Source organism: Bombus flavifrons, chromosome 14 (assembly GCF_040668555.2).
Source record: "Bombus flavifrons isolate JBK064 chromosome 14, iyBomFlav1_principal, whole genome shotgun sequence".
Taxonomy (NCBI): Eukaryota; Metazoa; Arthropoda; class Insecta; order Hymenoptera; family Apidae; genus Bombus; species Bombus flavifrons.
The window spans coordinates 11,327,022-11,352,805 of record NC_138455.1 but is presented as its reverse complement, the minus strand read 5'-3'; the positions used below and the strand labels follow the sequence as shown (position 1 = coordinate 11,352,805).

The following is a 25,784-nucleotide window of genomic DNA, read 5'->3' as shown; positions in this document are numbered from 1 at the left end:
CTCTATCGAGTGGCAAAGTATGTGTCGAATATTGCGATAGGGAAACTGGAGAAGCGACCATATATTCGTATCTGTTAGTGGTAAATCTAAATATTTCAAAGTATCAAGCTCGAATCTACATGGAGAAGATCGAACAAAGGAGCTATCGTTTAAATTTAGTTGTAAAAAATGTAAAAAATCATAGGGATCGAGAGGAAGCTTCGAGTAGCTTTTGTGCACTTATATTTTCTAGGTGGTAAGGCTTTATGGCAACAGCCATCATAAAATGGATACAAAGAGACTATATTGCCTCTGGTATGAGACTAGGGAAGCCAGGGCGGAGACGTGAATCTGCATATGGAACGCGCATTAAGTAGTTTCTTCAGCGTTTAATTTAATACCGTGGCCACAATGGGCGAGACTGCAACGACGAAACGTCCGACGTCTCCCTTGTATGAACGTAGGTTTATATGTCTTGCAGTTTCGGCATCTCAATGTTCCTTATACTGTGAACTAGCACGATATACGATATCCCGCTATCTTTAAGATTTTGATTGTTCCCGAAACAAACGTTAGCTTTCACGTTGATACGACACGATACAGAAAGTATTATTACCCGCAGTTTGTTGCAGGACTTGCGTGTCTTTCGTTACCATTGCATTTGTCCTGAATTTTTTGACCGCAAATTTTTTCGTAAAATGTCTTAAAAAACACGCAGAGGCATAAAATGATCAAGGACGTAAAAAGAAACTCGACGAGTTCCTTTTTATTATTTCTTCACCTTCGTTTCTTTTTGTCGTTCTTCCGTTATTTTTATCTTCTCTTCGTTACGTACTTCTTGTACGCACAATCGCTACATTTATTTGCTCCTGAAGTTTCCAGATTTGTGTCTCTGTACAATCGCGTCGATCACAGTCGCTTAGAAAGATCGAGGCTGACTAGCAGATTCAGGATGATTGAACTTAGCCCTTTCGCTTGGAATAGAACAATACGTTAGAAAAATTGCTCTGAGTTATAATTATCGAAATACAGGACCGTCCTAATTTCTTTAAATTTCTCTAACATCGCCGAGTTCTGTTCTGTTAACGCATAGGAAGAATGGAATTTAAAAGATTTTGTAATTATGCTCGATCAACTGTGCTTTTAGCTTAGGGCGTAGTGTTGCCACGATTGCTTTCGTTGTTAATAGAAAAACCCATTTTGAAAGGGTTAAATCGTCGTGCAACAGTTACGTTGCAGGCGTTTTTCGTTGATAGGTACCGGTGCTTCGATGTTATCGTGCTTTGTTAAGGCGCAAAATTCGCTTGGAAAATCGGCGAGAAATGGCTAGAGAAATAAGCAAAGACAGATGTGAAAAGACATTCGTAACGGGAACGATGGGTTAGTCGGTCGTCGAAACAAGGGACTGTCTCGCGCAAACGATTGTGACGCAAAAGGAAAACTCATTTCGAAGAAAAGAGAAGCGAAGAACTGAAGAAAAGAGGGAACTCAAGGACAAAGGAGAAAAAGAAGACACAGGCTGGCAGACAGAAGGTAGCAGAGAGCAGGCTAGCTTCATTTCTTCGTAACTCGGCGCGACAGTTGAGAGAAAAATTGGTTCTACCCTTGGTCGGGTCAGGAAGGTGCGAAGGATTCGAGCAAGGGGCCGCTGTCCGGAATAGGAAGGGTTGGGTACATCCTCTAATATCTTATGATTTAGTGTTGGATGCAACGACGCAGCTTAAATGCCAGCGTTATACGATGCTACAAGCCGATACTGCTGCGAAATTAAAGTTGCGTGGGTGGCTGGTTGACTCGTTTTTTAAGGAGTTTGTGTCTTTTTCTCTTCCCTGTGTGTTTCTCGTTTCTCTCTCTCTCTCTCTCTGTGAAAATATTTTCCCTGAATTACTCGTGTTTTATCGTAAGAAATTTCCTAGTTTTCGTCGAATTTACGTCTAAACGTGTACACGTTTTCTTCCGGAAGAAGACGTTTTCTCTCGTTGTTCGTCGTAAGTAGATGCATCGAACTCGCTATAAATTACGGCGGGTGTATTTCGTTGAAAATTCGTTAGGTCGGACGTTAACTAAGCGAGTAGGATAAGCTGACGGCATTGGTTCTCTTAGTTGGAAGGGGAGGACGGACTATCTAAAAAAAAGGACGGGTGGGGCCGTTTGTCAGTTGGCGCGCGTCCATTAGGGGTGAAAAATCGAGTAGCAGCACGGCCATAAACAAACAAAATTATACGAGCCGACGGTTTCTCCACTAGTTCAGAGTTCATACGTGTCGCGTCATGTTTTTCGCAGCATGAATTTTTCTCTGTGCCGTACGATACGTTCGATTCTCGTAGATCCGCTTGAAATATTAGTATAGTATCGAAAGTACAACAAACCAGTACATCCAATTAGCTGAGATTCAAAATGTAAGTCGATATACGTACTTCTAAAAGAAGGTATAACGAAGTGACGCAAGGGAAAGGAGGCTTTGATCTTCGACGTTTGCTCTTTTCTTTACATACAAGAAACCTTTTCAAACGTTTCTTGTCGACATTCCAAAGAACTAATTGGAATTAAAACAGCGTTAGTAATGATAATCTGCAGCAACGGATAGCAAGGAATTCCAGACAGAATATGAATATTACTAATTAATTTTGCTTTGTATTTTAGATAATTGTAATTTGTTGTTGCGCGAGTAACACGAATTTTACTAATTTACACAACTTTTAGCAATATGAAATTTAATCTGAAATTCCACAATTTCGTGTAGCCTTTATTCGAAAATATCATCGTTATTTTTCTTCTGTCCGCGATACTCGATGCTTTGATTCGAAAACAGTGGTTTCAACATTTTCTTTATCCACGGATTTCCTGGTTACGAAAAGTGAACGTTAGGATCGAAACACGTTAGACTGGCAGGAACGTTGTTGCAAAAATTAGCACGTTTAGATACCTACGAACGAGTGGTAGCGCGGCAGTCGGTGCTGCTGAATTCGTATTCGTATCTTGATCTATTTCGATATCGATACACACGCGTACGTGTGTAACGATTGGAAAATGTAGAGAGACCGAAACACGTAGCTAAACTTTGAGCCGATCTTATTTACTAATTACATTATCTTTGTGAAATTATACACGATAATCGAATGGTGTTAAAATTCGGTGTAACCGAAAACAACGCTTGTTTTGCCGCTTACGTTTCATTTTGATTTGGCCGTTCGATCGATCAGTTTGTAGGGAAATTTATGGCGCAGTAAACGCAAACGAGAATAGATGAGGCCGCAAAGCCCGCGTTTCAGTTTTCATCTGCGGGGAAACGTTGGTGTATAGGTAGCTACATTATCAGGATATATCTTGAACGACGCAATGTAAACGAACATATGGCGAGAAAATAATAAAATGGAAAGGGAGACGAAGGCGATTGACAAGTACTGAAAGTTATCGGAGATAATCCTGCGAGAAGATGGAAATTTCGAAGACAGAATCTTTGATTCGTCCAATATAAGCGACGGTCTACCGTCGGCAATCAAAAAAGGATCGTATAACCTTGGAAGATCGAGGTTCTGAAGAATCATGTTCCTCCATCCAGACTTTAAGTTACGGCTTAGATACGAAAGGCGGTCCGTGCTAGGCGCTGGGATTGATTGTGGCTATGAGCGCGTGATTTATCTTTCTCGCTTCTCTTTTAGAACCGTCCCCGTCTTCTTTCCTATCTCGATTTTTCTCCTTTCCTTTTTTCCATTTTGTATTGTGCAAATCGTTCAAAATTCTTCTCAGCGACAGATATGGTTTCAATGTTTCAGCCTGTGCAAAGAAACGGAGGTATCCCGAACGCTACTAAAAACGAACGTTTCGTTAAGAAAGTTATAAAATTTAAGTTACTGCTGCGCGAACGACTTCTCCTCTTTTATGCAGACACTTTGCTTCCATTTAATTAACCGCAGATCTTAAATCACGTTCAGATATTAAGAGCTCAGCACCCCTAACGTTCGAGGAGCCAGGTAATTTTCTTCGTTCTTTCACGCCGATTCTCAGCTTCTGTAAAACACAGCAGTTTCCAGGAAAAGCAGCGATCGTTACATCGCATCGCCTCGAAAGAAGTCGCTTTTAGCTCGGCCAAATTTATAGCCGCCAGTAGAATGGATCGGCATTTGTCAGACACCGAGCGTGGAACGAAGTTGCCATCGAAACAGAAAGCCAAGATATTAAAATGTCTGTGAAGGTGGTGAAAATCAATGTTTCCGATTACCTGTAGTCAGGCCGAGGCTAACACGTATAAGTTAGCTACCGTGCAACAGGCAGTCATGACACACATAAATCCCAACTAGACGGCAAGTAGCACACCTGATTTCCGGCGCGACGTGTCAGCTTTTCCAAAGACTGTAACGCGTGTAGCGCAGGTTAAGATGCAACGAAACTTTTTCATTGCAAACTCGACTTTCTTTTCTCCAAGAATATCGCCACCAAAAGAAAATATACGGTATTAGACATTTTCCTGATCAATCGGATATCTTTGATAAGAATCAACTTATAAGCACACTCGTTAAATATCGTTCTTTGTCGTCTAAGGTTGTGTCGAGGCAATCAGGTGGCAGTAGAGAAGAGTACAAAGTTAGAGGGAAGAGAAAGGAAGGTAGTCGGAGAACATTTTTGTAGATTCACCTAGCTCCGAAAGTATTGGCCGACAATGACGGTCGGTCTCGTTCACGATACCGTCAAAACTTTCTATCTCGAAGCTCGACAAAGTGTTGACCGATCTGCTGCCCCTTTTCCCAACATTCCCTTTACTTTTCGATGGACTATACTTCACCAGCAGCCTCTGTCTCGATGTAACTTATATTTAATTACTGTCGGTAATATATTAGATTTAAAGAGTTTTCTCGTAAAATATCGCAACATTAAGAAAACCTCGACGCTTCCACCGAGACCAGGCGGCCGAAGAAAATGATTTAGCTTTCATGAATTCTTTAAGGCTACCGGCACGACTAGAAAGTCTCCGACTACAGTCACTGTATTCCGCACCCTTCTCTCTTTTCTTCTCACCTCTCGTTCTCGTTTTTTCCATCTTTATCATTGCCTCGACAGAGGCTTACAGCTATAGTCTCTTAAATTCACGCGATCATTTCCACCCTCGACGGGTATGTTTTTCCGCTGCCTTCATCGAGTAATTAATAAAGCTTCTAAAATATATTGCAATTTTCCCGTGAAATTTTGTAATCTCTTCTTTCTTCATAAATTGTCCAGGGGCACATTTTCGTTAATACGTTTAGTTAAATAGTTATTCCGACTTCTGATCAAAGTGGCGTAAACCCGAGACGATATCGTTTCCTCTCCAGGACGGATTTGGTATAACGAACTAGGGAGAAAATACAATTTGCCTGATTTCCGTTTTATCGCCGGATTGTTCACATTTTGAATAGATGGAGATCGGGGAAATCGGAAACGCGCGTGGTTTCTTTTGTAAAAACAGTCTCAATGGGATGAGACGTTTGGTCGAATGCGCCAGGGGAAACTGTTATTTTTCGCTCGTTCCAGGCTTTTCTTTCTTCCATCCATGTTTCCCAGGCTCGTTTGCTTCATTAAAACGCAGTCAACGGTCGAAGTAATCAGCTTTTTCGGTTTACGCAAGTGGAGGTGATCCGAACAGAAAAGTACCTTAGTGGTTGCTGGCTTTTCATCGTAACGTATGTAAATCGATGTACGTATTTATCGTTGCCGTGTAGCTATAAATGATTTAAATGAGACGGCACGACGAAAGCATGGAAACGCCGGTCTTGGACGAACGAACGGTTAATATCTATTGTGCCGATTGAAATGGTGGAGAATACGCTTGCCTTTTTATTCCCTCCTTGTTCACGGAAAATTACCATTCGATTTTAATTCTTCGTTTTATGGGGAACGTCAAGCGTGAAAATAAAACAAGGGGATAAGCAGAGACGTAGAAGACGGAGGAAGAGCGTGACACCTCGTATCGATATCTTCGTGATGTACACGAAACGGCACTTAAATCCCGGATCAATGGTCATGTGGGTTAAGCGAAACCACACAGGGATGTACGGTTCGATGATGAAACGAAAAAAGGGGAAGAAAAGAAAAAGAGAAACTTGACAAAGGCCTTCGACTTGCATACGTAGGAAAGATCTGTGAAGTGTTATCTGTATCGATCGTGCCTTCGTCCTACGGTCTCTTCGATAATTACTTTTCGCCATTTCATCTGTAAATTCATTGACAAAAACCGAGTTAGATTCCGAAGAATGGAAAACGGGAAAGCAGAGAATTATTTAGTCGACCAACAGGCTTTGACGAAAAGTGTAGTGGATTTCAGAACTGCGATACTCGCCTTTCTAATAACAATAGGTACGTTCGACCGTGCCTCACCCGTGTAAGATTTTAATTGCGAAGACTATTCTTCGTTGTTATTCCTGTTTAACGACCACGCCGATGTCGCATAACGAGATTCTCCGTTATTCTTTCATGCAGGAGTAAAGCTTCTTCCCTGCTTTACGGTCATTATTATCTTGTCAGTTCCTTTTGCATTTTACTTTTCAAATTTTTTCTTTGTCCCGTGCACGCACGTGCTTGCATACATGCAAACAATTGCTTCACGGCGAGTTACCTAAATGCTGCGATTAAATTATTTTAGCCGAACGGTTAATGTTGACGAAACTCGATGATAAACTTGATCCAATTGTTCTTTCATTTGTCAGTCTTTGACGGATTTTACGGGGGTGAATTTCATGGTAATCCAAATGGTCAATGTTCGATGAAAAATGCAGAATCGCTGGTGGTTAACGTTCGATGGTACGATTCCATTAGAGTTTCCGCTTGGGATCGGCTGACAATGTCAGACTGACGTAGGATGCGGGCTGGGACGGAAAACGAACGAGAGAAATAAAAAACGCGAAGAAAGAAGTATACGAGAAGAGGAGATGAAGAGAGAGTGGAGGGATAAACTGGAAAGAAGAAAGGAATCGAAAAAGAAAGATGTTTCAACTTTCGTTGAAAAGCGTCGAGAAACATCTGGTTCGATCGAATTACCTACAACGATATCTCGTACGACTGCGAAACGATTTTTCTTGTTATAGTAGAACGAAACTGTGGATAATAACTTTTAAATCACTGTCCGCAATTTAAAATTTGTTATCTCCCCGTTAGGTATAGTATACTACGGCTATATTGCATGCATAATAGGTTAATGATCGCTTGGCGCATATATGCGCTTACTTATTGTTTATGCTATGAATAGTTTATTCGCTATCGTTGTTGGTTACCAACCAGCAGCTTTAACGGGCTTTTGGCGAGGGCCAACAGGATGATTTTATGTTTGAAGAGCGGCGATCGTGTATGGAATGGAGAAAGCGATCTAAGTATACGAAAAACATTTTAGCTCGGTACAACGAGAACGATTAAAAATATTTGGAATTGTATGAAACGTTTCGATTTTCACGACATAATACACGGATAGGGGGATGATGATCGTTTTTGGAAAAAGGCTTTCATCGATCTTGCGGAAAGAGCGAACGGTAGCAAAATGCATAAATAAAGTGACCTGAAAGCACGGAGTCTGATAGAAATTTTTTTACTCGTATCGGAGTAATGGAAACATATGAAAAAAATGATTTCTCAAAAATTCTCGGAAAACGGTTTGATTGGTATACACAATTACATACTTTTTTGATAAACGGACGTTCAATAACGTTTAACTGGTTTATTTAGTTTACAATATCAGCAGGAAATGGTAGTTTTGAAAACAAGCGGATGAAAACGAGCAACTACCGACGCTAACGTTGAAATGCATAGTTTCAAAGTGAGATACCAGATAAAACGAATTACAATTGTACGTATCTGTTTGGTTCCGACTTTGCCGGTACTTTTCTCACCGAGTTCGGATCGTTTTTGTACAAATATCTACATTGTCGATCGTCATTGACGTAAATTTTCCCTAGTACCTTGATTCTCCTCTGTTCCCTCGATTCTCTTTCAAAGTCGACAAGACGCATTGAGTTTCTTTCAACATTGCCGGCTTGGTTCAGCCAGGCTGCGAGAAGAATAGCTACGAGAAGCATAAGATTCAGATACTAGGTCGACGTTCTCGAGATGACTCGAAAGGAAATATCAAGATTATAACGAAAGAAGGAAGAAGAGAGGAGGAAGAGAGGAAGAAGAGAGGAAGAAGTCTGGTAGAAACGATTGCACGTTGTGTAGCAAGGAGAAGAAGAAGGCGGCTGAGTTGCGTCGCGATTCGTTGCAGTCGTTGTTGTCTGTATTTTCGAGGCACTAACGGTGGATACGAGGGGCCTTCAAAAACTTTTAATTAATACGGATGACGAGTACACAAAGCCTCAACCGAGCAAAGAATTTCAGAACAAAGAAAAGGGAAGAGTATTGTTGTCGGGTCTTGTTACGAGTGACACGTCGAGACGAGAGAACGAGATGAAGGCGAGATAGGAAGGGTGGTGCGAGAAAGGGGAGCAAAGATAAAAAGCGTAAGTGGAAAGGAAACGAGGAATAACGCGTAAAAACGGGAAAAGAGCTTGCATTTCAGTATCATCCACTTCCCTTTACTTCCACTTCTGTATTTCGTCCTTTCACGGCCGAAGGAAACGCGTAAACAAGAGAAATGCACGCGCGCTTGCCATTTTACGCGCTTTTATACAGTACGGTTCATAGACCTGCGGACTTTTTCGCGAACGATACGCGATCGTCACGATTAATCGAATGCGCTTTCCTTGAATCAACGGGGCCAAACGAAACTTTCCATCTGTTGATTTATAGCCGCAATTCTGTAATCGTGGCGTCCATTGGAAACAACGTGCAAGTTAAATACATTCTAGCGCAAGTTATCGAAACACTAGCTTCGCTCTGTTTAAATGTTGCAGTATTGTTTTAATCGAATAAAGCGATACGGAGATACAAAAAATAGAGATCACCAAATCCATTAGCGAGTATGAAAACGTAATACATATAGCGAAAATACCAGCGACTATACTTTCGTTATTTTTTTCGGCACATTCTAAATTTTAATGAAATGTCCAATTTAACGGTTGTTTCCTGTGAAGCGAATTAAGGATTTCAAACGTTTGATATGAAAGGGACTTGGTTACACATTGGCTACGTGCGAACGTACACGCGGATCAAAGTCATTAAATCTTCGCATTACTCAAATATATACCTACGTATAAAAATCGTTTCGTCTCGTTTGCTAAATGTGTTTGGGTTGGGTCTTTGCCAAAACAGCGAAACTTTTATACGGTCGATCTTTGAAAGTGACGCCAGTTTTTAATTAGTCTTTTCCGTAGCCACGGGAAATCGTCACGGTACGCTGAAATTTTCATTCCTTTGCGAACTTACTCGTTCCTCGAAACGGTAATGACCGACATAATTGTACTTAATTGTGCAGGAAAGAAATTTAATAAAACGACCCTATCGTCTATCGTCCTATCGTTAGCTCGTTCAACGTTTCAACGTTCAAGAAAATTGCGAAATTAACAACGCTTTCATCGCGTCCGTTACTGCTCGATACGTAGTCACGCGGACCAATAGTACACCATCGTCGTACGAGACTTTCTAATCCGACTGGAATTTTTCAAATCTCTCGCTCGCTACCGAGGAAAGAGACTGATTACGTCGAGGATAAAAGACTGGCAGAAGTTCGGGACCGATCTGATTAATGTTGCATCGTACGAACGTTTGCCCCCTGTATCGATCTCCATCTAGCGGTAAACGGAAAGCCAAATGAACGAGGAGCCGACGAAAGGGTAGGACTGAGGGATTCGAGTTCGTTTGTTTGTGGATGAAATCGTTTACGTGTGTATGTTTGTGCGTACCATGTAGCGCGTTGTAGCGCGTTGTAGCGCGTTGTAGCGCGTTGTAGCGCGTTGTAGTTGCTGTATTCGAGTATAGACAGCGTTATAGAAACGCTGAAACGAACTAAATGCTTTCGCCGATGCTTCGTGAAATAAAGGAGAAACGACAGCGTGGATCTAAAGAAGGTTCGGAATAAACGACAACTTCTACGTTCTCTTTCGTAGCGTTCGTGTAAAATCTGGTATTTCTCGATCGTTTGGCAATTTTCAGAAAATAAGGCTAACGACATAATCGTAATGAAACTGTTAACGTGTCTCGAAGGTATATCTGACAGACGCTTGATTTGTCCGATCCTCTGCTCCCTGGGCCGAGAACCGAGAAAGAGGAGGAGAAATGTCTTTCTTTCGTCCGTTCGAAACCATGAAAACTTCAGACTACTTCGGTTCGTTTCGATCTGCCCCGATCCGCATCGCAACGATGGTACGGCGTGGTCCCTTTGCCACTGACAATTGGATTCTCTGCACTACTCTCGTCGAGTTACAGATTTTTCCTTTCCGCGAAAATTTCCTTACAGTCGCCTTTGACAGGAGATATTTCCTCCTTCTACGTCCCGTTCCTTCTCTGTCTTTGCCTTCCTTTTCTGTCCTTGCCGTTCGTTTTCTCGCCCTCGGTCTCGGTCTCGAGGTGCGGCGTTTCTAAGTACCGAGCATGGAAGAAGGAGGATTCGTTACCGACTATCCACCGTTCCTTGGTTTCAAGCACTTCGCCAAATCAGCTTTTCTTTGAATCACCGTCGATGGAAGAACTTGGCTCGGAGTGGATATTCATTTGCCGTTTACAAAAGTAGTAGCAGCATCGACGAATCATTTACGACACATTCACGACTTTCTCGCGTTTCAACTCTTACCGTTACGTTCTTTTTCTCGTCGTAGGTGGTCGATGATCGTCGTACCGCGTGTTGTAGTTTAGATTTCAAAGGTAATTGGCGTCGATCGGGAAGACGACGCACCTCTTCGATTACTAGTTACCGATTCAATTAAAGGGCATTCCGCCAATTAAAGCAACTCCATCGATATAACGACACGGTCACTTTTGAAATCTTTCCCTTGGGCGGGTTCCGTGAATTTCCTTATAGAAGAAACGATTCCGTGCTCGGGCGAGTGTAGATTTTTAACTGGTTTCGTGATCAAGGCCATTAAAGGGGGAAAGAGCGAGCGAGGGTTGGAGGGAAAAGAACGGTTGGTTCTCTCGGCGGGAGTCGAATTTTCACCGTTTTCATATTAGTTCTCGCGGCTACGTGCTTCATTACTGTAAATTTGCCGCGTGATAACACTCGAGTGCTGGAAACGTTATCAAGAGCGTAGCGATCTTCGGTTGTGTAACGGCACTTTCGATCGGCAACCGACAAGTCACAAAGCTCTCCTACTCGAAATCTAAACACAAACGGATCGATCGATCCGCTTGCTTATTACGTATTCCTGTTATATTAGTTGCGAATTACGCACTAGAATTACATACAAATAGAGCGTGCCTTTGTCGAGAACGAAACTTGTCGTTACATTCGCGAATAAACTGGGCAGAAAATAAATTATCGGTACGCTAAACCAAAGGTAGAAGGTTAACGAATTGTTGAAAGGTAAATTATATTTAACCGGAGAAATCGCTAATTGAACACGTTTAATTTACTTTGAAAGAGTGAAACATACGGATTCGACGGTGTGATTTTTTAATTTTCGCACGGAGTCACGGTTTATTGCGTCGCTCGAATTGCATTTCAATTTAACCGCTAGACATTTGTGAAACAGAAATTTGTAGCGAATGCTACGTTATTATTATATCGGATTCAGTTCAAAACCCCCTAGCCAAGTTTGTTTAATAAATCAACACCGAAGTACATCGATAGCACACGAGACAAATTCACTTTTACCACGTCCAGAGGATGCACCAAGCGCTATATGTATTATATATCAACGTGACGATCAACTAATTATCAAACGCGACCCAAATCGTGTCAACATTAATCGCGGAAGCGGTCCCCGATGCCAAACTAACAGTCTACATAAAACGAACTTGATTTGCAATTTATAAACAACAAAACATATATATATATATATATATACACACGTGTGTGTGTGTGTGGAACGTTGAATTACTCAAATTATTTTATCGCGGACCGCGAATTCGATTTCGTCGGTTTCCGTTTTCGCGACGAACGACGACGATGAAAAGTCGGATCGACTGTCTTTCCAGTGTTTCGGACGACAGAGGGGAATTTCGCTTTTCGAGAGCGCGGCGAGAAGAAAGCAGCGAGGAAAAAAGGTAGAGATACCAAAAGAAAGAATAGGCGGAAGGATAGGGACATTTCCGAGAGTAATTTTCCACTGGATGGCGTCAAGAAATGTTTATTCATAAGTTACTAGAACGTGCACGATGTACGATTGTCCCGCGACGTTTTACATGGCCGCCGTTCCCGGCATCACCAGCATCCAGTTTGCCTCTTCGCTCTCTCTCTCACTCTCTCTCTTTCTCTCGCCTTCTTTTTTCTTTTTCTCTTTGTACACAGACGCGCAAATGTACCAACACGTACACGTACGGAAGTTCGAAAAATTCCAGCGACGATGCACGACATGGTTCCGAAAGTGGATCGAAACCGAAAGACGGAACCTTTCGAAAAGGAATAATAAACGAGAAAGAAAAGACACCTTTTCGTATTAACGCGATATTATTACCGCCAGCCCGTAGTTCAGGAGTCGTAATTCAGTTGCAGTTGCAACGAAATAATATGATCCGTTCGATGCAGTGGCCGACTCTTTGTAAGTGCAGAGAATTACGTTAATCTGGATTATAAATTCGTAATTCCAGATAATCGCATCAGAACGTTGTGACCCGCAACGCAAAAAATAAACATGGAAAATCTCTCGTAAACGTTATCGGATGACGCGCGTAAATATCAGTCGATGCCTTTCGGCAACGTTTTTCACCGTCGAAGAGCATTCCCAACTGAGAACAAAGCTTCGCCTCTTTATACAGTATTTCTGTGACGACCCGCTCGTAAAAACAGCGCAGTCGACGAGTTTAGTTACACAGGATATAAGCAAAGAACGACGTTACGCAGTCGACTCGATACCGGATGATATCCCGCTTCGATCGTTTGCCAGCCGTTTCTTATTTCCTGCAGTACTTGGCCGATCTTTTCGCTTTAATTTAAGTGCTCGACTTGCCTAGTGGCGCACCACGCTACTTCCTGGTTATTCTTATTCCGACCATCATCTTTTGTTCGAGTAAGAGGAAAGAGTAGGCAGATTTTAGAATGGAAGAATAGAAACGGCGCGGTCAGAGATACCGAGGGATTTATCATCGGGTCACGGTGCACTGGCCACGATATTAAATTAAGTTACGCGTACCTTGGAATTTTTTATTATCACCAGGAGCAAAGGAACACGCTTTTCCCTCCGGAGATACGCTACGGTGCTCGTCTTTCTCCATCTTTTCTCCTCGTCCTTTCCCGTTCTTCTCAACGATTCCGTTGCCAAGTTACGTTGACCTGTTTATATCTCTGACTCAAAGTCCGCTGGTTCCTTCCTTCCTATTTTATTTCCACGTGCAATATGGAAAAAATCGAGATTGAGAAGAAAAAAGCGAAGAGAGAAGCGAAAGCGCGCCCGTTTCACGATTTTTAGAATCTGAAACGCTGTCTTATCGAACTTTCGAATTCTCGTATATTTTCGACAAATGTCGTCGGCCGTTTTAGCGTCGAGAAAGAAGCCTGAATCGTTGACATAACGCATTATTGTTTCACGACCGCTAATGGATAAATTATTATTAAGTCATAAACGTCTAATCGTCCAACTGTGGTGGTCTTATCGCCGGCACGCTAGACGATTTAATTAGCTTTGTCGCTTCGACCCTCCATTGCGATACTTTTCTCCTCGTCCCGTTGCTTACCATGTCGTAAACGATGGTTAAGAGAAGATAAAAAAAAAAAAAAGAAACAAAGGCAGCACTTTTACTCGCGGAACAAATTCGCGGGCTCGGCGATCAGAAGCAAAAGTAATTTCGTCTCGTCTTTGCTTGGAAATTAGTTACGCGGTTCGTTCGGCATGCTCTCGAGTGCGCATCCAATATTCCAGCAGCGAATCGGTGTATGTACTCAGTTAGACGAAGGTGCCTAGTGTGACGAAAGCGACGACAGCTGACGTTAAAGGAGTGAATTTGTGGAGGTAGCCGAACGAGTACGGGACTATACACTCGTAAATTAAGTCGATTACTTTCGCCTTAATATCGTAAATATCGATCGTTTATCCCGAACGATCGGTTGATAGCATCAGATTATCGTCGTGTCATCGATTTCGTTGTTTCAGCTTCGCGTCGTTTAAAACCTCCTATCAAAATCCTGCCATTTGGTTTTATTTCAGTTTCAAATTGACGGAACAAATTCGCGTTTCTCGGCTCGAGGTTGGTTTTTTTTTTTTTTTTTTTTTTTGGTAGAAACGATAAAAAAAAGGCTTGATCGACACAATTCCTAGCAACGCGTTAATAATGAACGACAAGAGAAAAGGCGAAAGAGAAAAAAGTGTTCGAAAGTACACACGATTGGCCACTTACCCGGTCGAAAATAGTATCACGGTGACGGCGAGGGTTTCCTTGTCGAACTGTTTACTTCGGGTAGAAGCTTGCCGTGCTCCCAGGGGCCTTGCGAGTTCCATAGTTGAACGACGAAGGGTCCGAGCTTGGCGCCGAAGTAGGAAAAAGAAAGAAACCGGTGGCAAGTTTTGGTCGGTTGGCCCAGGAGCGCAAGCGTCGAAGATCTCGTTGCCGGATGTATCGATACAAGTACTTTCTTCTCGACTCGTAAGTTGTCCGTGTGCCGCGCGTATTCTCTCGTTTCCTCGTCGAGCTCAAAGCGGTCCGAATTGCGTAGTCTCTCGGGGTGTTTTGTATTCCGACACCCTCGTGGTTGGGACGAGCAGCACCGTCCCTGGGAGTACCACGCGGACAAACATCGAGCTAGAAACTGCGATACGTCGGCCAGAGTACGGCGACGGCTCACCCCGGACATCCTCTCGCGTGGGGAACGCATGCGTCGCGTTTAAACCAGCGCCGAAACCACCCTCTCTACGCCACTCTCTTCTCCTTTTCTTCTTTTCTCGTATCCACTCTGTCGTTTGTTCACTTTCTCCCTTTTTCTCAGAATATTTTTCAGAATATCGAGAAATGAGAAACGAATATTCGTTGCGATCGTTGGTCGTTCCAAGCTGCCAAAAGAGTTTGTTCGGAATTTCTTACGCGTCGTTGAACGGCCGTGGTATCAAGCGCGTAGTTCGTTTCCGTGAATATCGTTCGATCGCGCCCGAATTAAAATCGAATTAAAGTTGAATTTCAAAGCGTCGGATTTCTGTCAACATTTTTCTAAAGAGACGGAATATTCAAAGCGATTGAAAATTTGGTCGGCGCGAATTCATAGGCGTTTCGTACTGAGAAGTCGGCGTCAGAGGGGGTATGGCGCTTGCGCATCGTTCGACAGCAGGTCGCGAGGGGGTATCGTCGGGGGGTATGGGGATGAGTCAGTCAAGCCGCAGCGCGCGTTCAGAAAACTACCCTCAACGCGATCTTATAATATCGCAGGCTATTTTGCAATTTAACCTTGAGTTTGCGGCAAGATTCGCACGTGTTCTTCTTCCCCTCCTGCTGCTCTTCTCTCTCGTATCGTGGAAACGTCCGAGGTGTTCCTGTGACGAATATCGTGTTGGAATTTGTGACTGACGTTTGGGACGCGCGAATTTCTTCTCGGCATTGAAATTCTACAGAAACGGGTGCAAACAGTTCGTACAAGAATCCAAGAAACGCAGAAGCGAGCTATTAGTCGTGAGAATGGTTCACGTTGTGCGCACAATCGCTTTAACTCCAGCCATTTTAAATCGTAAAAATTCTTAGAGGCTCGTAGTTCTTAGAGGCTCGGGATCAACGAAAGAAGCGAAAAGGAAACAGGCTTGCCGAGGATATGACGCGAATCGAGGGAAAAAGGACACGCGCAAAGGCAGTACCGTTTCCGTAAAGTTTCCCATCGCGTTTCGAGTAGCTGACGATTCCTTGAAATTTGATTCGTCGAAGGTTACGCATTCGTCGTTTCGTCGAACGATACTCGAGGGGTTGAATTTTTAACAAGTAGCTGGATTAACAAATTTGCCAAATTTTAAGTGTCAAAATGGTACCCGTTACGTTGGAGAAATTGGTACGAGGAAATACAGAGAGTTAGAAGGAAAGGTAGCTAAAATTGGGAAATTTGGCTGGATAAGATGAAGATGAGCGTGATGAATGGTAAATCGAGCGAAAAGGCAGAGGAGAGATTAGAATTGAACAGCCAAGAGATGTAACACCGAGGAGACACGACTGGAGCAGACGTTTACAGATTTAGCAAAGTTTAAAGAAAAACTGTTGGAAGGATCACCTTTCGAGTGGAAAGTGGTGCAAAATATGGAATGGTCGTGGAATCATCGAAAGAAAGAGTACAGGTAATCGTTTGGAGGTAGTTGAAATTGGACGAAAAAGGAAAAGGGAATGTTGAAAGGTTGCGGGAAGAAGCGGAAGGGTAATACGGGAAGAAGACGAATGTTTTCAATCTTCTTCCTCGCCTATCACGGTATATACCTTATTAGTGTCGGTCGTTGGAATCACTGTGGAAATAACGAGAGGCAGGAGTAGAATTCGTCGTAAAGCGGAGAAGCCGAGAAACGATGGCAGGAAACAGAAAAGAAGTGCGTTGATCCCCGGGGAAATACATCGACAGGCTACTTTTTGGAAACGAGCTCGGCATCGTCGTCTTTGAAATCGATGTTTCTAGGATCGCGAGAGGAAACAGGAAGAAAATCCATCGTGCGAATGGGAGAATGTGAATAGACGAACGATTCGATGCGATCTCGTCACCAGTCGACGAACGAGTGTACGATCGTTAACGATGCTGGTGAAAAACTCGTCGCTTTTTTCTTTGGCCGTGTGTGAGCGTGCTCGCGAGATTCGCATTTCTACGTAGGATACAGAACGCCGTGCCGGTAGTAAATGGCGCGTGTCGATAGTTACGTTCGATTTTCGCTGAATAAGCGTTTCCGTTTCCCTTGTCCGTACTTGTCTGTCACCTACGAACGAAGCACCAATAAATAGTATTTTTTTACGCGTTACGCCAACAAGCTGAAACGTTCACGAGGAGTGATTCGTGAGCAACGGAATACCCATCCATCGCGAATTCTTAGGCGATCGTATAAACGCACAGCTCGAGAACGAATCTTTTCCGTTGCTGTTTCGTTGTTGTTTCGTTGTTGTTTCGTTGTTGTTCTAATCAGCAGCTTATCGTGAAGCAACACGCTCGGAAGAGCTCGGTGGATCCAAATCGTCGTCTTCGGCCTACCGAAGATATCGTCCAGCGCAGCGGTGTGAAGGTGGTATGTTATGACGAGCGTGATTTGTTTTTTCATAGGTGGAACGCTGCAACGGTGGTATTAAGTGTGCAGTGATCACGGGAGACCGAGGGAAGACGGGAAAGAGGGTGGTCAATATGACTCCTATCTTCCTCGTCCTGTTGGTGGCTATCGACCCGATTATTGCGCAGAATGGTGGTGAGTAATCGACCAGAGAAATCCACTTCTTTTCAGAGACTTTCGTGGACATTGCCGTGAACATTGTTTCCAATTATCCACCGAGTGTTTGATTCTTCGTGTAACGATATTGTGTCGGATGTTTGTGAAGAACTCTGAACAAGAATCGTGCACGCGTTGCACGTGCAAACCCGTGCAAAACCGTGCAAAACCGTGCATCCGTTAGATCACTGGCAGCGATCTAAATGCCTTTCGACGCGTACAATCGACGTTCGTACGAGCCGCGTCCTTTAAGCATCGATATTTTAAACTCTGAACGTTAACGACTCGACTCGATGCGTTTGATCGCGTTAATTGATATTAAAAACGTTGTAACGCGATACGCGTTCTGTCGTTGCACGTAAAACGAGAGTGATGAATTTTTCGTCGCGCGTCCGTGAAAGGGGACAAGAAAAAAGTAAAAGTGTGCGCGTTAGTGCGACGTGCCTTTGTTCGAGGTTTGCAAGCTCGAACGTCAACGACTGTTTGGTTGGGCCAGATTTGTAAACTAACCCGGCATGAATGACGACGGTATACGTACGTAAAGCAAGAAGAGGATCACGTAATGGTTAAACGGCTACAACTCCCTGGTCGCGTTTAAAAAACTCGAGCGTCCCTCGAAACAGCGAGTAATTATGCGCGCTCTGAGCTTCGCCGCGGTCAAATAACGAGCGTGTTCGTCGTACGACGCGACGAAACGCAGGTCGCAGTTGTGTCGCAGTGTATGTGTACGCGGGCTGGCAAACATAAACGTTTCCGATGCGTTTAGTTTTAGTGCGCGACGAATTGGCGCATGGTCGACCATATGCCGTTAAGTTCCGAATTTGCTAACGGTTGCGTTTCAAGCGGCTCGTAAAAGCCACGCGTATATATCGCGTCTCGCATCGTCAAATTCGGCTATCGGTTGTCGAAAACGCACGATCCTAGTCGGGAAACGATGTCAGGTAGCGCGTGATCGCATTGGACCAAAAGGAGGGTCGAAGAGACCGATTTGCAGCCACGTAAAATCGTTGCACCGAACGCAAGGGAAGCAACCAAGCGTTTTATGGACATTAAGACTGCTTGCTACTAAATTCGACGTACAGACCAGGGTGAACGCCTCGTGGGCCCACCTGTTCTGTCACATCGCGCACACTTTGTTCGAGTACTGCGATCGTTCTCTTTCTAGCAACGAGTTGCCGACGAGTCGAATTTCGATTCGATGATAAATCGCGTGCGACCATTGACTCGAGTTGCATGGTAATCGCGCTCATTACACGGTAATCCGTCGCCTCGATACCCGCTAATTCAGCCGCGCTTTATGCTGACTCCAAAATGACGATGACATATCCCTTGTATTTCAGGCAATTAATTACGTCGTAATCTCTGATTTTGACTCGGATCGGCTAATGCGAATTTCGTTCGCTCGAAGTTCAACCGTCGATGATATGTACGCGACTCAAAGCGAGATACTGTGTGACACGATGCGAGTATTTTTACATGACGAGATGTAAAAATTAGGTACGTTATACGCGAGATTCGAATGAATTCCGTTCGTTATCTCCAACGAGCATCTTTCATCTTCGAATCGATGGGTTTCATGGGTTGCACGAAAGGAAAACGATCCGTTGTTAGCAGTGTATCAATTCCTCCTTTTAATTCGTTGGTGTCGCTGTACTCGATAATCCGCTTCTATCAATCGGCCCGCAAACGGAAAGTTGCCACTTTTATAGATGACGGTCAAAGGAGGCGCTCGATAGAGATGGCGACCGCAAAAAGAACTTGTGAAAAGGGATGTGAAGTACGAGCGAAATCCATAGTTAATGCAGATTCGTCCTGTCTGTCCTGTCTGTCCTGTCTGCATCGTGCAAAGGGAAATAGCCCAGGTCGTGCACGAAGATTTCCTAGGAGGTTCGTTTGCTGTCGTGCGTTCGCGAAAAATCATCCTCGAGAATAGAGGCAGCGAAAACTCTGCCACTGGATGCGAATCCATGTTTATCCATCTATTTATCCTTCTTTCCCGTCACTCGGACCCTTTCACCTCGCCCTGTTTCACTGCGTTCGTTCAACTCGACTCGTACCCTTGTTCCTGTCGCTTTCCAAAACAATCAATAGTCATCTCGGCTACCGTCTAAATTCGAACGTCGTCGATCACGCGGTAACACGGATGAATATCGTGGAATCAAAGGATGGTACGTGTTTCGTTTCCGTTACGCGCCGCCATTCTCTGGCCAACGTAACGACGAGTCGCCGTTAGCTTCGCGTCTATCAACTATGTATATACGCTCTTTTTTCCCCTTTACGTGAAACCAAGCAACACGATCTCTCTCTCTCTCTCTCTCTCTCTCTCTCTCTCTGGGCAACTTTTACCCAAGAAATACGAGCGGGTTAAGGAAATGCAAATTTTCCATCAGGCGTTCCTTACGAAGGTTAGTTACGACTAAAATCGTTGCTCTGGCTTTCCAAGTAAGGGAATTGCAACGTATTTCCCACGTGGTTCGGTTCGAAACTGCAGAACAAGAAGATACGGGAAATATTTTGTATCGAATCGCAACGATGAAGAGAAACGCGAAAAATTTGCGGCCCGTTTTGCAAGGACGGGGAACGCTTCGAATACGTTTGCGCGTGAAATTCTTTCAACTACCGCGTTTCGCTACTACGATCCGTTTAGAATCATTGATCTTTTTTCTCAACGTGGCATTCCGGCTGCAGCGACGCTGCTTTCTTTTTTTGGATTCGGCGCGTTATTTATCGTTGCAGTGGATGCGATAATTTACATTCCGTCCGGCTGCGTTACGGTTCTGAACCATCGTCCGTACGATTCCACGTTGTTTTATCGGTAATTGACAGAGTAGACGTACCGACGAAATGGCTGGAAGGTTCTAAAAGAGAGAGAAATGGTCGAAGCATGGCGTACGCGCAATGGTCAGAAAGTGACATGCCCATCGATAAGCAAAAAAATGATCCATCCGACAGCCACCTAAAAATTTTCTAATTCTATTTCGCGTTTCGTTTCGCCTCGTCCCTGTTAAATTTCACCGAATTGTTAATCAATTCTTTGGTTCTGCGGTCGAAGATCATAGGGGCAAACACGGGCGAGTTTGTTCCTTCCGTATTCCCCGTGCAACAGCCAGTAGTAGTCGTAGTGTCACGTGTGCTCGTGGCTTTGATGTAGTGGAAGAAAAGGCTTTTCCAGCCGCTTGAGTTACGAAAACTTGCAAAATCGATATTAACGACGAAATAAAATGATGGACGTAAAAAAGGAACAAATGTAGAAGCAGTTGGAGGTTGAGGGTTAACGTTGTGTAACGCGCGGTAAGATGTAATAGCTGGTTGTCGTAGCGAGTATCGCAGCGTATAGTAAGTGTATTCGCAGCTTTGGACTAGCTTGGCGAGAAAGCTCGCACACACTGTCGCGTTGTAGTACGTAGAGGTGTATGAGCTCAGGTATATCGACAGGGTTGGCGGGAAGACCGGTGGATGATAAAGTAAAAAAGTTACTCGAGCTATTTTATGGGATCCCTTGACGGGGGGTCTCTCGCGATCCTCGGCTAGCAGGCGGTTGGCAGGGCGGTAGGATAGCTTGCAACCACCAACATCCCCCATCTCCCAGCGCATCCTCCTCCGTTTCGTTCTTGCTTCCTGTCCACCCCCTCCCCCCTCGCGCAGGCTTTTACGGTATCGAACGAGTGTCGTCGGGATAAGCCGGAGGTTGGCCTAGACTCGCAGCAGGTATCGTACCGAACGCTACCAGCCGATGGTGACTAAGAGGTGGAAAGAGAACGGAGGGAGGTTAGCTTAGCCGCAACATTCTCGGGTTTACACCCCCGTCGTGAACTTCCCTGCGGATCTGGGATTAGCCATGGTAGGCGGCAAAGGTTCGTTCAGCAGTTAAACTGATTTTCTCGTAGCATCGAACGCGAAACGCGTCCACGCAGTGTCGCGCGACTTCCAACGCTTGTCTGGCTTCGGCGAATACCTCGACGCTCGACCTGTTTTTCTCTTACTTCGATTACATCGTCTCTCGCAAATCGATTTTCAAGCGTTTTTCAATCTATCGACGAAACGGTACTGAGGAAAGGATCTACCGTTATAAATTATTATTGTATAAACGATATTGGACAAAATTGTTAAAGAGGTGGTAACCATCTGTCGAACGAAGACGCTAACATCGCGAACGTATCAGCGAGTTTCGCTGTGCTTTTTATTTGCCGTTTCTCCCTCTTCGACCGAGGTGGAATTTATGGGGAACCGAAGTGCAATTCGATGTTCCCATCTAGTTCGAAGTGTCATCAGACATGGGCTCGCACATGCGAAATCGGTGTAATTGACGTATATATTCGAGGGGAAAAAAAGGGCTTGTTTCGAACGGACGGAGGAAATGGTTCGCGGTTTTCTCGATCGCCGATGTTGCGTTCGTACTCGCCGTGGCCCGAATCTTTCGACGATTTTGAAAATAGCGGGAATTTATGGTCGTCTATGCTCGCTAAATCCGCTCCACGGTAAATAAAATACGCGAAAACGTCGGTGTACTTTGAAAAGGAGTTGTTATAACGTAGCAGCTATTATATGCGAAGGCGTAAATGCATTACATCGCATATGCATGACCCTACTCCCCGTTTTATAAGCACGAAAGGGGAATAGTAGATATCGGGTATATGTACTTTTCTTCTTTCCGTTGTCGGCGAATGGTAACGTGGAAAAGCCAGAGATAATCTTTCCGATTATTCCTGCCCGATTTCGAAATTACGATTCGCGAAATTACGAAAACTGCACCGTGGGTGTCGCAAGAACTTACGCACACTCTTTGAGCAAACATTTCTTCAAAGAGCGGACGGTTGTACGAAGTCGAGACACGAAAAGTCTTTTGATCAACCATTTGTAATGTGCAAATATATAGGGAGATATAAACCTTTTACCATCTAGAGGTAGTTTCGCCTCTCTGTGTCATTTTCCTTTTGAATTGCTAAATTAGCGTGCGGCGTGTCGCGAGAGAGGTGCGCTAATCAAAAGATAATAGTATTGACGGAACAAATTTACAATCCACTTATGCAGTTCTCCCAGGTGGAAAATGCACAGTCCCGCTCTCGAAAATTACAACTAATCCACGAACAGAAATTCGTGTATACCCCTCGTGACAGTTTGATTTATTAAACGTAGGATATAACGCTTCGTTTGAATTATTTTAGTACTTCTCCTTCGCTGCGGAAGCTTTATAATGAGCGAAAAAGGTTAAAGAAAAGAAGGAAGCAAACGGCGCAGGAAATATTTTGGTTGCACAATTCTCCGGCAAAATAAATTTATCCTAAATAATTAAATTTTGCGGATGTTGCTAAACATACGGCTGCATTCTGGCGTTCTTGATACCCTGAATTTGCCGCGCTCACGCTGCACAATTTCCTTGCTCTATACCGTCAAAGATGAAACGCGACTTTCGTCTTTCAACGCGACTAACTGTACTTGCTAGTATATTATCGGGCGAATTTATATCGTCGGTCGAAACGGATGGCCCCCAAAGCGTGTGGAACATTCTTGAAATTTCGAATATTAAATTTATGATGGATCGCTGCCTTCTGCAAGGCAAGGGTCTACTACCATTTTCCGAGGGTGAAACCGAGGGGAGTCTGTCCCGCGGGAGATGCGGCAAAGACGAAAGTTGGAAAATAAAGAGGCCGAAGTAACGTTGTCGCCGAGTAAGATTAACGTTGCGTCGCTACGCCGCGTCTTTTTCTAAATGCGACTCCAAAGAGACGCGATCAATCCGTCGTTTCCGACTCCATTTGCCTATGGGTAGCGTACAGCAGCTTGCTTCGTCAACTTTTATCCCGTTAGATACGGCCAACTGCGATGCGATTACCCAGCAATTTTTTATTTATTTACCTATTTACGGAATATGGCGTTCAGGGTGTAAAAGATAACACGCGGAAGAAGGAGACACATCGTTGTGTCTGGTTAAGTAGAGGCTAGTATGATACAGCGATTACGATAGAATCGATCCTTGCTCGATTCTACCAGAGTTTAAACTGAAAGATTCTAAGAAGAAAATTGCCTAATCTGTAGTTTGTTAGTCGGTCAATTCTCTAATATCACGATAAATAATAGTTGGTAAACGAGTATTTGCAGAGTATTGGTATTATTAAAAGATTGACCGGAGATTCTATGAACGCGAATGGAAAACCTTGCTCGTTCAGAGTCTCTGTTCAGAGTGGAAATAAAAATTCTCGTCAAGTTCACCGATGCTCGATGTCACGTAACAAATTCGATTGTCGACGAACACGATGCTGTTTCAAAAGCTTCTGCCGAGTTCTCGTCGCTATTCGTCCACGTGTCGATGGCTGCTTTACTTCGACTTGGCTTCGTATCGCGTCCTACACTTTAAATCGGTCCATTAGCCGCACGTAGGATCACGCTGAGTTACTTATCGATTACTATTATAACGAGCCTCGAGAAGTATAGGCAAGAAAGGCGGCACACTCTCCCGGCCCCTTTACTCTCCACTCTCGTACCTGCATTTGTATGGACGGCGCGAGAATGTCGCTGTTCCACATAGTAGCACCATAATTCGCAATAACTGCCGTAATAACCGTACCTCCTTACACAGTACCTCGAATAATATCGTGGTAATTCCCGCGATAAAAAAACCCACTATTTTCTTTCCCTTTTCGAAAGATGTTCGCGTGTCGATGTAGGGAATCTCGCGTCGATTTTTCCAACATGTGTCAGTCGTACGAGATTTTGGCTGTCGGAAGGAACGGCAATTGAAAGTACGATAAAAGGGATTTCCATTTCTTTCGGCGATAATAAAACGATTCCAAGGGCGAAAGATTGGTCGAAAAATAGTCGTCGATGATTGCGTGTTCTCACGCTTGCGATACGCCTATGCAGGTGTAACGAGCTATTCCAGATAACTAGCGAAGAGTGCACGACTTCCAAGTTGCAAGATATCGGCTACGTTTGCATAAAATGAGAATCTCGATCGTCTTACCAGCAGGTACTAGCTTTCGTTTCTTGCTTTCCCTCCCTTTCCGTCGGCTTTTCCACTCGAGACGTTGCAGGTGTAGCAACGAGGTCAACGCTTTCCTCGGCAATGGATTTTCGAAGCCCCGAGGCGGTCTTGGTGCGTGTCCCGGGTACATTTTCAATTTTACGTCACGTCTATTTTTCACGCTACTTTTCCTTCCTTCGTGCGACGCATCTTTTCTCTCCGGTCTTGTCTTTCGTCCTCGAGCTTGCCATCTCGCGTGCCAGGTCTCTCAAAAGTTGTCTACTGTCCTGTCACCGGTAACATTGCAACTGTTTCAAAAGTCTCGCTCTCAAGGCTAATACAAGATCACGTTACCAAGAAGAGTTTACCAAGCCCGGTGGACGACCTTTCGCAACTTGTACGTTCAGAACGGTAAAACCAAGAAATAAAATCGACCATGTTCGCCGAGGGCGTGTATGAAACGCACGGACGATGTCTTGGAATTTCATAGTTGAGGTTTCCTAGCGAGCGCCGCTCCGTTGCTTCTTTTTTACTCGAGGAAACCTCCTCGCTGCCCGACGGATCAATAAACGCGTACCCTTTCTCATTTTTAAGATTAATAAATCCATTTCCGGCACGCTTTTGTATCGTTCGTTGTAAAAGCCGAGGTGGATACTTTCTCAGAGGGAAGCGGAGTTGAAATTCCGATGGAAAGTTTGCCAGAGTTTCGATCCTTTACGCTGCCAGTGTACCTCCTTTCGTAGCTTTTGCCGTTCGAAAACGCGGAACGAATCGATCGTACGTATAACCTTTGGAAGAAAACCGAATGCAAAAGATTTTGGCTGAGGTTTGCGTTACCTTAGCCAGGCGTAGGAACTGATTTGCACCTGATGCACCTTGGCCGGGGCGAACCTCGCGCTTCTTGCTGCGCGCTATATTTTTACGATCGATCGTTCAAGATTGTTCAGCAGTTCTACGCATAGGTAGCGGCGAATATCCTCCACGAGATTTATAACCCGATCCTTTTTATAGTCTGTCCGCCCGTTCCACGAGAGGCAAGTGAATGTAATGACCCTACGGGCAAGATGTATGCGTCTGGAATTTCATTTCTTTTACTGTAATCTGACTGTATTGTAACGTTGTAAAGCGGACGATAGCGACTCAGACTTAAGGAAGAAACAACCAGTCAAACAGACGAGTAAATCTCTCGATCCGTTGAAGTAGCGAAGAAGATTTTATTTGAAATTTCATACTTTAAATAGACTTTTCCACGATTCAGATATCTCAAGAGGATTTTAGTCTTCAACGAGCTTCCCTCTCTCTCTCTCTCTCTCTCTCTCGCTCTCTCTCTCTCTCGCTCTCTCGCTCGCTTGTTCCGCGTTAAGCTAATTGCGTAAAACGTAAAGCGACAAACTTCCGCTTCGATTAAATGTCACGTCTCGCACGCCGGAAAC

At 44.1% G+C, this 25,784-nt stretch overlaps 1 protein-coding gene across 13 annotated transcripts in view; it reads left to right on the top strand.

The window, feature by feature from the left end:
* Lar (tyrosine-protein phosphatase Lar) overlaps window positions 1-25,784 on the top strand; it is a 279,097-nt gene that overhangs the window by 86,325 nt on the left and 166,988 nt on the right. For all 13 annotated transcript variants that reach the window (XM_069127175.1, XM_069127169.1, XM_069127168.1 and 10 more), the window contains one exon: window positions 17,231-17,369. In XM_069127175.1, coding sequence (XP_068983276.1) covers window positions 17,309-17,369 — 61 coding nt within the window. In that variant the 5' untranslated portion in view covers window positions 17,231-17,308. The remainder of the gene's footprint in view (window positions 1-17,230; window positions 17,370-25,784) is intronic.